At 41.2% G+C, this 16,430-nt stretch overlaps 1 protein-coding gene across 1 annotated transcript in view; it reads left to right on the forward strand.

Annotated features, from left to right (window-relative positions):
• Nucleotides 1–16,185, forward strand: part of LOC128690168 (zwei Ig domain protein zig-8-like) — a 150,063-nt gene extending 133,878 nt beyond the window's left edge. Inside the window, exon 6 of the mRNA XM_053778724.2 lies at nt 14,271–16,185. Coding sequence (XP_053634699.2) covers nt 14,271–14,371 — 101 coding nt within the window. The 3' untranslated portion in view covers nt 14,372–16,185. The remainder of the gene's footprint in view (nt 1–14,270) is intronic.
• The last annotated feature ends 245 nt before the right edge of the window (nt 16,186–16,430 follow it).

Here is a 16,430-nt window from a genome sequence, read left to right on the forward strand (position 1 = left end):
AGCGCTAAACTCAAAAGGATTATTCAGCGTAGTCTACAGTATTGGTTTCTTAACTGTGTTCAAGAGTTTGCTTTTTATAAGGGACAGATACTAACTTAAAAAAATAATATTATTATATCTCCGTCTTTCTTTGTCAGCAGCATAAAGTTAACTGTAGTAAACATATTCTTTTCCTAATTAGTGTCTAAGATCTCTAGAAGAAATTTTTAGGGTCACTTTTAAACTCCCATGTAACGTTCATTTAACAATTTCGGTTGCCTTTTATATTTTATTAACTTCTCAACTAATTTCAAAAAATTCGTCAGTTGAGTGATTCTCATTTGTATTTATACACCAGCAGATGTTTTCATTCGTCCGCAAAAATGCTCCACTTTCCTGTTATTTTCTTAATTAATTTGATATTATGTGATTTCTCTGTAAGGACTAAGTGTATTATGGACAGCTTGTGGAATATTTTCGGTAATGACTTGTTGACAGTCTTATTCTTTGTCAGGTTGTAATTAAGATAATCTAATCAGGACATTCAAGTCTGCACGATTTAAAATCACTCCAAAATCCATTGTAGTCTACCAAGCGAAAATCTGGGGCCTTAAATGCATTGTTCCAACTTGCATTTGTTCAAAGTCTTTCATATATATAACGACCTCACACAGCTGAACTAATGTTGAACATCAAAATGGTATACAATACCGACAGGTTGTTAGGTAAGAGACATATGCAACAGTTAGACAACTTTATTCCGAAACGTTTCGCCTACACAGTAGGCTTCTTCAGTCGAATACAGAAAATAGGCAGGAACAGTAGAGATGTGAAGAAGTCGAATACAGAAAATAGGCAGGAACTGTTCTGCCTATTTTCTGTATTCGACTGAAGAAGCCTACTGTGTAGGCGAAACGCTTCGGAATAAAGTTGTCTAACTGTTGCATATGTCTCTTACCTAACATGAACTAATGTTATTGCGAATTAACCTGAAAATAAAACATATTACTCATGTTTTTTTAATGTATTTAATCTAGGAAACTAGATACTTTTCGTGAAAAAATTGTTAACTGAGTTAAGAAAGTGATCATAAAATCGAAGACTGTTTGCATATCTAAATACATTTCCCGTGTAAACAATGACTTTTGCCTAGTCATTATAAATACAAATTTTTCTTTAATTATTCACTAGTATTTACTCGTTTTTTATTATCATCTTTGAACCCGTTGTATTTTTTTAGTAATTGTTCAACGAAGATCATGAGAATGGAATCTTCTTAACTTTGATTGTAGGTAAAATGGCACAAGTACAACTAATGTGACATTTTACTGTGGCAACGTTTCGCTCTCCAGGAGCTTTATCAAGCCGTTATGTAAGCTTGACGAAGCTCCCGGAGAGTGAAACGTTGTCAGAGTAAAATGTAACATTAATTGCACTTGTGTCCTGTTACCTAACATATTGTCGGTAATTCCACCAACATTAATACAAGGAAAAAAAAAATGTCACACACAAATATGTCGATGCGGAAGTCATAAACATCACCGTAAACAATCCATTATACCTGACCAGCTGCTTGATACAAAATTCTCCGAGTGTTCAGGACGTAAGGTTATACTTAGCATAGTCACTGTTGGACAAATTTACGAGCACATGGCAATTTTCAGAATATAAAACACGTTTATTGTAAATGGAATTTGAGTTATTTTCAGGCCTGATATAATTTCCTCATGCACTTGGCTGTGTAATGATATCCTTCCCACCTAGAGAAAGAATATTGGTTATCCTTTCCACAAAATCCTAAACTTCCAGACCAAGTAGCCAGCCTCTCACTCTATTGTCGTCTCTCACAAAATACACAGTATTTATACCTCGCCCATGAATCACCAACAAAAACATATTTATATTTTTCACCTGCCATTTCTTATCTCTATCTCCGTTCACTCCAGTATTGGAAAACTCAAACTGCATCTCTTTTGTTTTGTCTCTTCTGTATATGTTTTCTCCTCTCCGCTTAACCCAGGAGCTCAGCCAAGTGGTGAGTCGTCCTGTTAGCATCCTCGTGCTTCTTAATAGGGGTAAATTCTTGAGTAGTTTTTTGCAGGGGGGGTTTTGATAAGGACCTGCATTGTATGGGCCAGTAGGCCTTCTGCAGTGTTCCTCCATTCTTATGTTATGTAATCATGTTTTATTTTATTTTCTCCCCCTCCCACCACCAAGCAACCACTTTCTTCATCCTCTTTCTAGCTTCTTTCAAAGTTGGTGTAAATTTTCCTCGCTTAGGAAGTGTATTTCTCTCCTCGCTTCTCCGATTTCTGCTTAACCAATGACAATGTCATTCTAGATTCATCAAAAATCATGATTGTTTAATAATTCACACGCCACCTAAACATGCATCCACATTACACAGGTCAGGACATAAATGGACACAGCTCCAAAGACCTCTAGTTCAACAACACGTACATCTTATCTATTCCTAACAATGAAAATATTGTGCCTTATAATGTGACTTAAAATACTAACACGTGAGTCCAATATATACTGCTCTTAAATCGCCTTTTGAAGCAGTTTATTACCCTCATTCTTCACATTCTTCCAGTATGGGTACAGTTCGTAAAGCAAGACCGGGTGTTCCTTGCATGGAAGGCAAATAAAAAATTCAATTTCCATATTAAATTACCTGTGTGCCTGTAAATTTTTCTCTTGTTCTCATAGCTCATTTCAAGGATTTTTCTGGCACATCGCAATAACTGTAGTTTTAACCATAAATTAGGTTTTAAAATTGTTATCTAGCAATAAACATGCAACCCCTCAGTGAAGAGTTTGTTGTACATTGACTATGCTAGACTGAGCTCCGATGCTGATAAGACTGGTTACCGAACTCTGTATATGCGTATGTCATTGCAATGTCCATCATGGGATTGATTATCGGCCTGTCTCTCGAGAAATTCTGTATTGAACGCATTGTTTATTTAAAAGGCCATTATGTTTGGGTGCGCTGGTCACAGAAAATTATACCAGACAGTATGTGGCTCACTGGCCAAAGGTTGCAATCTTGATTTATAGTGGCAAATGCTTTAGTGATATATAGTACTATAGCAAGGTGTTTGCATTGACATGGGTATAAGGTAAGCCAGTTTTTATAGTACTCGAATACTAAAACAAAAAGTGATTTGTATAAAAATGTAAATTTTCAGTGTGGTAAAGACACATGTGCAACATACAGAGGATTTATTAAGAAACATTGTGTCAATTAAAGACTACGTTTATCCTTTTGCCTTCTAGGTGAAGATTAGGTTGGTATCATCTTAGGTGACATACGAGGCAGTGTTGCAAGACTGTAGATAACGTAAGAGATAATATACGAGATACTTCAGGGAATAACAGATTTAGGGGATAATTCCCCAATATCTGGCCTTTTATGTCCTTTTATTTGGGTTTAACCATGTATAAAGCTGTTACCTTGGTTTGCTTCATGTTTAACACATCGACCATCTTCCACAGAGGTAGAGTATCCTGTAAAAGAAGAAAAACACTTCATCGTTACTCATTCAATCACTCTTCCCAGAAGCGTCCTGACGTCAGAGTTCAGATGACCCTCCTAACCACAACAAAGTTCCTGGGGAGAGAAACGTTGCCACAATAAAATATCACATTAATTGCATCCGTGTCCATTTACTTACTCGCTACGTCCCCACCTTTCCTTCAGAGTGCATGCATTATATTTCTCACCTCCAGGGCACAAGTCCGGCTAACCGGCTTGGTGAATCTCTAACCAAGACAGGACTCGCAACAATGGGTTCAAGTTCGAAATATTTAGATTTAAAAAGGGTATAGGAAAGTATTGGTTTAATTATAGTGTTGTGAATGAGTTCACAACACTATAAGACAGCGTCATTGAGGCTGAAACCTTGTGTAGCTTTAATAATAGGTTAGACAAGTACATGAGTGACTGAGTTGGACCTGCTTAGCTTGGGGTCAGTAAGCCTGCAGCAGTGCTCCTTCATTCTTATATTCTTATCCCCTCGTAAATGCTACCGTGCTCAAACTCCCGCATCACGTCAAATCATAAAATTCAATGGCTTCCACTCACTCCTAAATAGCACTCTCACAAGTTTGTAGGATATCCATACCCTTAGTATACAGAACCCTTCCTGAGAGGACACCTATCCCGCCTCGTTTCCACAGATTTCAAAACCCTCTTAGTCATCCTATTTTGCTCCATCCTCTCTAAATGTTCAAACATTTACAAACGTTTTATAGAGGTGATTTATTGTAGGTCTTAGAGAGGTGAATTTTTGTTAGTAATACAGAGGTGAGTTAGGGTATGTGCAGAAGAGGTTAGTTCAGAATGTTGTTGTTGCTGCTGCGAGTGTTACAGGAGCTAGTGCAGGTATTCCGGGAGAGAATGAGCACAAGTGTTGCGAAGGGAAACTGATGCAGATGTTACAGATACGAGTTAGTACAGGTGTTATGGATGTCCTGTGGGAGTTAGTACAGGTGTTATGGATGTCCTGCGGGAGTTAGTACAGGTGTTATGGATGTCCTGCGGGAGTTAGTACAGGTGTTATGAATGTCCTGTGAGAGTTAGTACAGGTGTTATGGATGTCCTGCGGGAGTTAGTACAGGTGTTATGGATGTCCTGCGGGAGTTAGTACAGGTGTTATGAATGTCCTGTGAGAGTTAGTACAGGTGTTATGGATGTCCTGCGGGAGTTAGTACAGGTGTTATGGATGTCCTGCGGGAGTTAGTACAGGTGTTATGGATGTCCTGCGGGAGTTAGTACAGGTGTTATGGATGTCCTGCAGGAGTTAGTACAGGTGTTATGGATGTCCTGCGGGAGTTAGTATAGGTGTTATGGTTGTCCTGCAGGAGTTAGTACAGGTGTTATGGTTGTCCTGCCGGAGTTAGTACAGGTGTTATGGTTGTCCTGCCGGAGTTAGTACAGGTGTTATGGTTGTCCTGCAGGAGTTAGTACAGGTGTTATGGATGTCCTGCGGGAGTTAGTACAGGTGTTATGGATGTCCTGCGGGAGTTAGTACAGGTGTTATGGATGTCCTGCGGGAGTTAGTAAAGGTGTTATGGATGTCCTGCGGGAGTTAGTACAGGTGTTATGGATGTCCTGCGGGAGTTAGTGTAGGTGTTATGGATGTCCTGCGGGAGTTAGTACAGGTGTTATGGATGTCATGCGGGAGTTAGTACAGGTGTTATGGATGTCCTGTGGGAGTTAGTACAGGTGTTATGGATGTCCTGCAGGAGTTAGTACAGGTGTTATGGTTGTCCTGCCGGAGTTAGTACAGGTGTTATGGTTGTCCTGCAGGAGTTAGTACAGGTGTTATGGATGTCCTGCGGGAGTTAGTACAGGTGTTATGGATGTCCTGCGGGAGTTAGTATAGGTGTTATGGATGTCCTGCCGGAGTTAGTACAGGTGTTATGGTTGTCCTGCCGGAGTTAGTACAGGTGTTATGGTTGTCCTGCAGGAGTTAGTACAGGTGTTATGGATGTCCTGCGGGAGTTAGTACAGGTGTTATGGATGTCCTTCGGGAGTTAGTACAGGTGTTATGGATGTCCTGCGGGAGTTAGTACAGGTGTTATGGATGTCCTGCGGGAGTTAGTACAGGTGTTATGGATGTCCTGCAGGAGTTAGTACAGGTGTTATGGATGTGCTGCGGGAGTTAGTATAGGTGTTATGGATGTCCTGCCGGAGTTAGTACAGGTGTTATGGTTGTCCTGCCGGAGTTAGTACAGGTGTTATGGTTGTCCTGCAGGAGTTAGTACAGGTGTTATGGATGTCCTGCGGGAGTTAGTACAGGTGTTATGGATGTCCTGCGGGAGTTAGTACAGGTGTTATGGATGTCCTGCGGGAGTTAGTACAGGTGTTATGGATGTCCTGCGGGAGTTAGTACAGGTGTTATGGATGTTCTGCGGGAGTTAGTACAGGTGTTATGGATGTGCTGCGGGAGTTAGTACAGGTGTTATGGATGTCCTGCGGGAGTTAGTATAGGTGTTATGGATGTCCTGCGAGAGTTAGTACAGGTGTTATGGATGTCCTGCGGGAGTTAGTACAGGTGTTATGGATGTCCTGCGGGAGTTAGTACAGGTGTTATGGATGTCCTGCAGGAGTTAGTACAGGTGTTATGGTTGTTCTGCCGGAGTTAGTACAGGTGTTATGGTTGTCCTGCAGGAGTTAGTACAGGTGTTATGGATGTCCTGCGGGAGTTAGTACAGGTGTTATGGATGTCCTGCGGGAGTTAGTACAGGTGTTATGGATGTCCTGCGGGAGTTAGTACAGGTGTTATGGATGTCCTGAGGGAGTTAGTACAGGTGTTATGGATGTCCTGCGGGAGTTAGTACAGGTGTTATGGATGTCCTGCGGGAGTTAGTACAGGTGTTATGGTTGTCCTGCCGGAGTTAGTACAGGTGTTATGGTTGTCCTGCAGGAGTTAGTACAGGTGTTATGGATGTCCTGCGGGAGTTAGTACAGGTGCTATGGATGTCCAGCGGGAGTTAGTACAGGTGTTATGGATGTCCTGCGGGAGTTAGTACAGGTGTTATGGATGTCCTGCGGGAGTTAGTACAGGTGTTATGGATGTCCTGCGGGAGTTAGTACAGGTGTTATGGATGTCCTGCGGGAGTTAGTACAGGTGTTATGGATGTCCTGTGGGAGTTAGTACAGGTGTTATGGATGTCCTGTGGGAGTTAGTACAGGTGTTATGGATGTCCTGCGGGAGTTAGTACAGGTGTTATGGATGTCCTGCGGGAGTTAGTACAGGTGTTATGGATGTCCTGCGGGAGTTAGTACAGGTGTTATGGATGTCCTGCGGGAGTTAGTACAGGTGTTATGGATGTCTTGCGGTAGTACAGGTGTTATGGATGTCCTGCGGGAGTTAGTACAGGTGTTATGGATGTCCTGCGGGAGTTAGTACAGGTGTTATGGATGTCCTGTGGGAGTTAGTACAGGTGTTATGGATGTCCTGCGGGAGTTAGTACAGGTGTTATGGATGCCCTGCGGGAGTTAGTACAGGTGTTATGGATGTCCTGCGGGAGTTAGTACAGGTGTTATGGATGTCCTGCGGGAGTTAGTACAGGTGTTATGGATGTCCTGCGGGAGTTAGTACAGGTGTTATGGTTGTCCTGCCGGAGTTAGTACAGGTGTTATGGTTGTCCTGCAGGAGTTAGTACAGGTGTTATGGATGTCCTGCGGGAGTTAGTACAGGTGCTATGGATGTCCAGCGGGAGTTAGTACAGGTGTTATGGATGTCCTGCGGGAGTTAGTACAGGTGTTATGGATGTCCTGCGGGAGTTAGTACAGGTGCTATGGATGTCCAGCGGGAGTTAGTACAGGTGTTATGGATGTCCTGCGGGAGTTAGTACAGGTGTTATGGATGTCCTGCGGGAGTTAGTACAGGTGTTATGGATGTCCTGCGGGAGTTAGTACAGGTGTTATGGATGTCCTGCGGGAGTTAGTACAGGTGTTATGGATGTCCTGTGGGAGTTAGTACAGGTGTTATGGATGTCCTGTGGGAGTTAGTACAGGTGTTATGGATGTCCTGCGGGAGTTAGTACAGGTGTTATGGATGTCCTGCGGGAGTTAGTACAGGTGTTATGGATGTCCTGCGGGAGTTAGTACAGGTGTTATGGATGTCCTGCGGGAGTTAGTACAGGTGTTATGGATGTCTTGCGGGAGTTAGTACAGGTGTTATGGATGTCCTGCGGGAGTTAGTACAGGTGTTATGGATGTCCTGCGGGAGTTAGTACAGGTGTTATGGATGTCCTGTGGGAGTTAGTACAGGTGTTATGGATGTCCTGCGGGAGTTAGTACAGGTGTTATGGATGCCCTGCGGGAGTTAGTACAGGTGTTATGGATGTCCTGCGGGAGTTAGTACAGGTGTTATGGATGTCCTGCGGGAGTTAGTACAGGTGTTATGGATGTCCTGCGGGAGTTAGTACAGATGTTATGGATGTCCTGCGGGAGTTAGTACAGGTGTTATGGATGTCCTGCGGGAGTTAGTACAGGTGTTATGGATGTCCTGTGGGAGTTAGTACAGGTGTTATGGATGTCCTGCGGGAGTTAGTACAGGTGTTATGGATGTCCTGCGGGAGTTAGTACAGGTGTTATGGATGTCCTGCGGGAGTTAGTACAGGTGTTATGGATGTCCTGCGGGAGTTAGTACAGGTGTTATGGATGTCCTGCGGGAGTTAGTACAGATGTTATGGATGTCCTGCGGGAGTTAGTACAGGTGTTATGGATGTCCTGCGGGAGTTAGTACAGGTGTTATGGATGTCCTGTGGGAGTTAGTACAGGTGTTATGGATGTCCTGCGGGAGTTAGTACAGGTGTTATGGATGTCCTGCGGGAGTTAGTACAGGTGTTATGGATGTCCTGCGGGAGTTAGCGCTGCTGGTTCAAGAAGTTCACTGGAAGTTAAGACACATGTGCAACATCTGGATATCTTTATTGTAGACGTTTCGCCATCCAGTGGCTTTATCAATACAGATTCTAGGACATAATAGGAAGACAGTAGAACTATATACAAAAGATGAGGTAATCAGTCCCTCGGCCTTGGAGTTAGTGTTCACAGCATCGTGGTGGAGGAGAGTCTGGAGCAAAGGCAAGAAGACTGGCGTTTTTATAGGCTGCTGCAACTAACCCATCTCTTTGGGAAGGACCTACTTCCACTGGGGAATCCCGCCTACCAGTGACTGCCCTCGTCTGCTGCCCGTCCCTTCCACTGACGCCTATAAAAACGCCAGTCTTCTTGCCTTTGCTCCAGACTCTCCTCCACCACGATGCTGTGAATACTAACTCCAAGGCCGAGGGACTGATTACCTCATCTTTTGTATATAGTTCTACTGTCTTCCTATTATGTCCTAGAATCTGTATTGATAAAGCCACTGGATGGCGAAACGTCTACAATAAAGATATCCAGATGTTGCACATGTGTCTTAACCTTCATATTGTCGATATTTTATACCTTTCTTGCACAAGTTCACTGGAAAAACATTTATCATTGATATTTAACTGAACTGCAATTCATGTGCAGTATTTTGTAATTTTTTTAACCTGTCGAGTGAAATAGTGAGAAGGAGAATGACTGAGTGAGACTGAGTGATAAAGTGAGAGATTAAGATGAACAGTGTGTGCGAGAGTTACGAGTGAGAATGAAAGAGTGAGAGTAAGAGAGCATGAATGTGAAAGTGAAAGAAAATGAGTCTAATAAGAGAGTGAGAGGGGGAGAGAGAAAAAATATAATATTTCCACATTAAGAGGCCACCTAGCAGTTTAGACTGTCTACCCACAGAAAGTAAGTCACAGTGATGTACACAACACTGGCTCAGTCACAACCTTCAAAACAGATAGTTAAAACCAAAATTTTTAAAGGGGTGGACCGGCAAGCCAGCGGAAGGCCTCTGTCAGATGACTAAAATCTCCAACTGTGGGTCATCATCTAAGACCCGAGTCTGGAAACATTCGTCCTGTTTCCTGACGATCCTTACCTAACCCAACAACCTTAAAAATCAACAGTTAGGTATTAAAAGTCGTAGGAAGAGATTATTTGTATAATACTTAGAGAAATCTTAAAGCACAACTCACATGCTTAGTTTTATAGATTTCCTATTAAAGTACCTCACTTAATATTGAATGATAATAAAATACTCCATGATATATTTTAATATCGTGAATACTTTACTCATTCGTCCCAATAAATCTCTCTTGGGTACTTGGATGGTAGAGTCCTTAGCTCGCATACTAAGGGACCGGGATCGATCCTCGGCATGGGTAAAATGTTGGGCATGTTTTCTTATATCAAATCAAATAAAATTGTTCTCTTTAAGGGTTACAATGTGGGATTTACAGGATTTGGATATTGTGTGGTTTACATGTTATAAAATACTAATTACAGAGGGGGCCACTAGGACACCTAGCATGACTAGGCATTTAGGGCAGACTTAGATTAATTCTTAACATAAAATCCTTACAGATTATGGTATTAAGGCTAGGTGACTACATTATAATTTGTGAGTTTAGCAATGTGAATGCTTTTGTTTTAGCACAATACAAAGTGTCTATATTGGAGTATCATAGGCAAACTTATGACTAGTTAGGATTCATTATTTTAAGATTAAGATTAGTATTTCTGTGTTTATAGTCAGTGGGTGAGTGAGTGTAATTGTGAACCACCAGGTGGTTATCATGTAGTTAGTTGTCGGGGTGTATCAGGGAGATAAGATGTTTTCTAACTGTACTCACGAAATCGAAATGACACGATTGCAAACAAACCATACCACGGGCGGGATTTAACCCGCGGTCAGAGTGTCTCAAAACTCCAGACCGTGATTCATGTTGACGGCAGTGAGGGGACTTGAGCTAGAGTTCGTCACGGCCACGCTAGCTGGAGATTCGTCTGTAAAATCTTGCATTTGTGGTCACAGTGGTGCCTATGCTAACCTTCCTATGGTGTAGAAATATACCTAGTAGGACGAATCTTATTGTGGCTAGCTGGTCCAGTGGCTAACGCGACGGTCTGGAGTTTTGAGACTCTCTGACCGCGGGTTCATTCCCGCCCGTGGTATGGTTTTTTTTTTCTAACTGTAGTTTTGAAAGTGATGAGTGTGTCTGCAGTTCTAGAGTTTTCAGGTAGGGTGTTCCAGATTTTAGGTCCTTTGAAAAACATTGAATTTTTGTAAAGGTTTAGTCGGACACGGGGAATGTCATAGAGATGTTTGTGTCTGGTGTTATGCCTGTGGATCCTGTCACAACTATCAAGAAAGCGTTTTAGGTCAAGGTTAATACTGGAATTTAAGGTCCTGTAGATACAGATTGCACAGTAGTAAGTGTGAACGTTCTAAACAGGGAGTAAGTTTAGATCTATGAAGAGTGGGGGGGGGTTGCCAGGGATGGGATTTAGTGATTATTCTTACTGCGGCTTTTTGTTGGGTTATTATTGGCTTTAGGTGTGTTGCTGCAGTTGAACCCCAAGCACAAATAGCATAGGTGAGGTATGGATATATAAGTGAATGGTATTGTGAGGGAAAAGTTCAATAGATAGGAGTAGCGAGGGAGCATATAGTAACAATAGTTTCATTGCCGGCTACCTGTTAAGGTAGGGTAAAGCCAGCTCCCGTTATTCCCCCCCCCCCTTTTCCCCCTCCCCGAAAGTGATAATTTGATTGCCGGCTGCTTGTTAAGGTAGGGTCAGTCTAGCTCCGGCTATCCCTTCCCCTCCCTTCTCCTCCCCCCCTCCCCCGAAAGGTGAAGTGTGGGGCTCCGGTCAAACAGTAAATCACTTGACTCACAGCTCCCAACACTACTGTAAGTACATGCCTGCTCATATTCTAGTGGACTTATTGGTTGAAAGCTTCACTTTTGACCAATATTTAACTTAGTCCTTTCAGTCTTGATAGGTTAAATGTTTTAATAATCACCACATCTTTTAGGTATTGTACTTATCATGGAGAGTGATTTCTTAAGCAGTGGGTAATCTGTCTCTCTTTACAGCTTGAAATGACAGAGAGGGTCACCTGCCAATCAATGAGTAGAATTGAAGGAGACGGACTAACGTGCACCTGTATGAAGTTGCAGGACGTAACCCCTCATCATTGCAGTGGAGAAAACCTGCTTTCCTGTCATCTGGACGGATTATTGACGGCCATAAAATCTTTGAAGAACGAGCCGGTGGGTTGTCACCAACACCTGCGACCCCCCCCCCCCCCATCATCGGCAACGGCTACGATTTCAACAACACGCCGTGTCACCAACACCAGACACCCAAGTTTTATATATATATATATATATATATATATATATATATATATATATATATATATATATATATCTTAGCGTTGAATTCAGATATCATTTATATTTTTCATTTTTCATTTTCTTTAAGGTAGGATCAATATTTCATATTTAAGTGTTTTATATTTTATATTTTCTAAACAATAAAGTGTTTGTTTGTCAGTTTTTGTTCTTTTTCTATTCATTAATTTTCCTGAGGAGGAGCCAGCCTTGCTAATACTGTCTGAAGTTGTTACAGGGCTGAGTAAGCCTTCACAGGTATAATGTGAGAAGGGCAGTTTGCGGCACGTAGTATCGTATCTTGGAGAGGATCCCCACAGTTTTGGATACTTTTTTTTGTTATGTGTTGGATATGGGTGCTGAAATTTAGGTTGTTGTCGAGGAATAAGCCAAGGAATTTGCCCTCATTATGTCTGGCAATTAGAGTGTTGTCGATCTTAATGTTAAGTTGCGCAACACTTGCTCTGCTACCAAACATAATATAGTAGGATTTGTCAGTGTTAAGTGTAAGTTTATTGGCTGTCATCCAAGTCGATATTTTGAGCAGCTTCTCGTTAACAATGGTGTTGAGGGTGGCAAGATTAGGGTGGGAGATGACATAAGTCGTGTCGTCAGCAAAGAGAATGGGTTTCAGGTGTTGGGATATGTTTGGAAGATCATTGATGTAAATGAGGAAGAGCAGGTGTCCAAAGACACTTCCCTGCGCAACTCCAGTATCAAGTGGCCGTATTGATGAGGCTGTGTCTTTAATGGTGACATACTGATACCTACTAGAAAGGTAGGATTTGAAATATGCAAGCGCATGGCCTCTTATACCATAGTGGTCAAGTTTGTGGAGTAGGATGCCGTGGACAACTGTGTCAAACGCTTTTCTTAGGTCAATAAAAAATCCTAGCGGATATTCCTTATGTTCCAATTCTGTGTAAAGCAGGTCTAGCATTTTTATAATTGCATCATTAGTGCTTTTATTTTTCCTGAATCCAAATTGGCAAGGGTTGAGTATGTTTTGTGCCGTTATAAATGAATACAGTCTCCTGTGCACGAGTTTCTCGAATATTTTGGATAGCAATGGTAAGTTTGATATTGGCCTATAGTTGTTTACATCTGTAGGGTCACCACCTTTATGTATTGGTGTTACCCTTGCAGTCTTGAGTAGTGTCGGGAAAGTGCTAGTTTCTAGTGACTTGTTAAAAAGTAATGTAATAGCATGCGAAAGGACATGGGCCTCATGCTTGTACAATAATGGTGGGACGTGAGACAGATTCCCCTAGTTATTTTTAAGTGACTTTATGATCGCAGTGACTTCCGTGGGCTCAGTTGGTACAAGATAGAAGGAATTTGGGAAATTCCCATCTAGGTAGTCGCCGGCACGGGCATTGGTACGTGGGATTTTACTGGCGAGATTAGATCCTATGTTTGAGAAGTCATTTATCTTGTAAGCTGTATCCCTGCTATCCCTGTTCATCTTGCAGTAAGCAGGTACCTGGGTATTAGTTGACTGATGTGGATCGCATCCTGGGAGACAAAATTGAAGGACCAATAATCTTCCGGGTTAAAAGTTCAAACAAATCTTACCTTATCTTGGTAACCGTTGTATACAACTCTAGTAATTTTTAAAATGCCACTTGAAACATTTTTTCTCTAGCAGACAATAAAATATGAAGTTAGATGATAAATTAGAGCATATGTGTAAATAACAATAATGATAAAATAATCTTTATTTCTACAAGTACATGTATAGGCTTCAAAAAAGAGTCTATTTCATAAGATCCATTTAAAGTTACACCTGTCTTGGTCTGCAAAATTCTTTCGCTGACTCCATGTATTGTAAGGGTTATTGCCACTGTGTCAGAAATTATACTACTATTGATCTTATTACTCGCACCAAAATAAGATTATTTCAAAAGTTTACAATGATTTTAAATAGCATATTAGGTAGAAGTTAATTTAGAATAACGCAGAAAAATAATTCAGTGAGATATTGCTATTACTACCAATAATCATAAAAATAATGATAATATAAATAATAATATATTAATTAATAATCACAAGATATATGCACCTATAGGTGTATTTCTCTCAGTGTATAAATGCTGGGAATTTATTTTTATCTCTATTGTAGAGATTAAAGTATTCTTGAATGAGAGTCTTCATGCCCTTATTGTAGTCGCAGTCGATAAGCTTTAATTAAACCCCATTAACCAAGTAACTAATAATAATAATATTAATTAAATACTGCAATTTTACAGAAGCTAAACTTTATGAATCTCTGAGAATAATTAACATTCACTGTTTCCTTAATCCTTATTAGGAAAGTTTTCGATACAATAGACTATATCTTAATTAAACTAGAACATTGTGGTATCAGAGGTCATGCTATGCAGTTCTCTTGTATATTGTATTATCATAATGTTTTGTGAATACCACCTTCGAGTGTAACTCCAGCTCTGTATGTGTCTCTATTGCGGTATAATACAGCTGTCTTCAATTTTCAGGGGAACATCCGGAGGCAATGCATCATGGAGGCTGCTCTCCGTACGATGTGTCCTTGGGACTTTTGGCTGCTACACTCACCTTTGTGGCCACCTTCACCTAGTGCAGCAGGAGGTCCACTCCTCTGTCTTGCTGCGGGATGCTGCCGTCTTCTTGGTAGCCACCCACCCATTGCTAGTGCAGCAAGAGGTCTACTCTTCTGTCTTGCTGCGGGATGCTGCCTTCTTCCTGGTAGCCACTCACCCATTGCTAGTGCAGCAGGAGGTCTACTCTTCTGTCTTGCTGCGGGATGCTGCCCTCTTCCTGGTAGCCACCCACCCATTGCTAGTGCAGCAGGAGGTCTACTCTTCTGTCTTACTGCGGGATGCTGCCCTCTTCCTGGTAGCCACCCACCCATTGCTAGTGCAGCAGGAGGTCTACTCTTCTGTCTTACTGCGGGATGCTGCCCTCTTCCTGGTAGCCACCCACCCATTGCTAGTGCAGAACGAGGGCTACCAGCATAACACAAAGGTTACTAGCGCAACACCATAGCTACAATCGAGATAACCCGTTCCTTCGACTGGTCTGTGTTACTGCTTGTAACCGCTCTCTCGAAAATGAACAACATTTGTGGGTACCTACAAATTAATTTTGTGGACAAACTTTAATACCAGCCGTGTGGACGTCAGTATTATCAGCAGTGTGGAAATCAGAATCATTGTAATGTGTCGTAACTTTCACAAATACTTCTTAAAGTGTTTGTGGTCAACTCTACTATTGCTTGTGGTCATCTGCACTAGTATTTGTGGTCACCTCCACCAGTGTTTGTGGTTACCTCTACTAGTGCTTGTGGTCACCTCCACTAGTCTTGTGGAACCCTCCAATGTTGATAAGCATCACAGACAAGGCTAATAACTACCACCAGAAGAATTTGTGGGAACTAAGTACGAGCACAAGTGTTTGTGAACCGTGTTCAATTTAAAGCTACACACACGACAATACAAGTGTCAAGGAACACATGTCATCACCAGTCACCACCAAGGAACATATGTCACCACCAAGGATCACATGTCACCATCAGGGAACACATGTCACCACCAGGGAACACCGTACTCACCTCGTTTCTTTGCTTATTGGATCTAATCTAGAGTTCCGCACATAAACCATTGTCAGTGATTTATAGGTTGGTTTATGAAGTTCAGAGACCATGGACGGCACGAGGGTAATTATAGCTCCACGTAACCTTACTCACAGCGGACAAGATAAAAGTATATATTCTCAGCTAATACACCTGAGATATATACACCTCCCTGTGTATATGTCGTGCTGAATAGGTCAAGTTGATCAGTTAACAAGAGTTCATTTAAAAATAATTAATTTCTAAAAAATTTTCTTATACGTTGAAAGATTTTTTTTCATTTATGCTAATGTTAAAATTAACAATTTTGTACCAAATAAACCTTAGAAAACTTACCTAACCTTATTATAACCAGCGCAATTTAATCTAGCCTAACCCAACTAAATATATTTTAGATAAGTTTCCAATAATTTAACAAACAAATGAAATATTTTTTTCGTTAGGTTCAGATAAATTTTTGCGAAATTATTGCATACACAAATTTTCGCTTGCCCTATTCGGCAAGAAGAACAACTTTTACCTATTCGGCACGACATAAACATCTCGTGTGTGATTTATCAAAGAGGCAAGTCAATGACTTGCTAATTTCCACTTTTAAAATCCTTACGAACATTGAGACTTACTGAATATATGTTCATTTTTTTGTTTGTTTGGGAACTGCGTCTATGACAGTGCATTGTATATTTTCGTTAGGACTTCTGTGAATGTTAATTCGTCTCATTTGTACAGTCTTGTGTGGAAGAGGAAAGAAATTATTAATGTTTTGGTGATTATTCTTAAGCTATTCAGAGTTAAATTAAAGTCACCTGCCATTTCCCACGATCTTTTCTTAACAAACTGGTAAAACCCTTGTAATTAGTGTTAAGATGCTGTTAAGACTTTGTATCTGCGTTTGGCTAATCTTATGTCGGGTTATAATGGTTCACTGCAGACAGTGTGAAGACAGGAAGGCGCACTGCAACCTGCTGTGAACCGTTCTGATAATGTTTACTTGATAAAGTTCTATTTGATAAGCTCTATTTGATAAACTCTACACAATAAAGCT

The sequence above is a fragment of the Cherax quadricarinatus genome, chromosome 32 (assembly GCF_038502225.1).
Source record: "Cherax quadricarinatus isolate ZL_2023a chromosome 32, ASM3850222v1, whole genome shotgun sequence".
NCBI classification, from domain to species: domain Eukaryota; kingdom Metazoa; phylum Arthropoda; class Malacostraca; order Decapoda; family Parastacidae; genus Cherax; species Cherax quadricarinatus.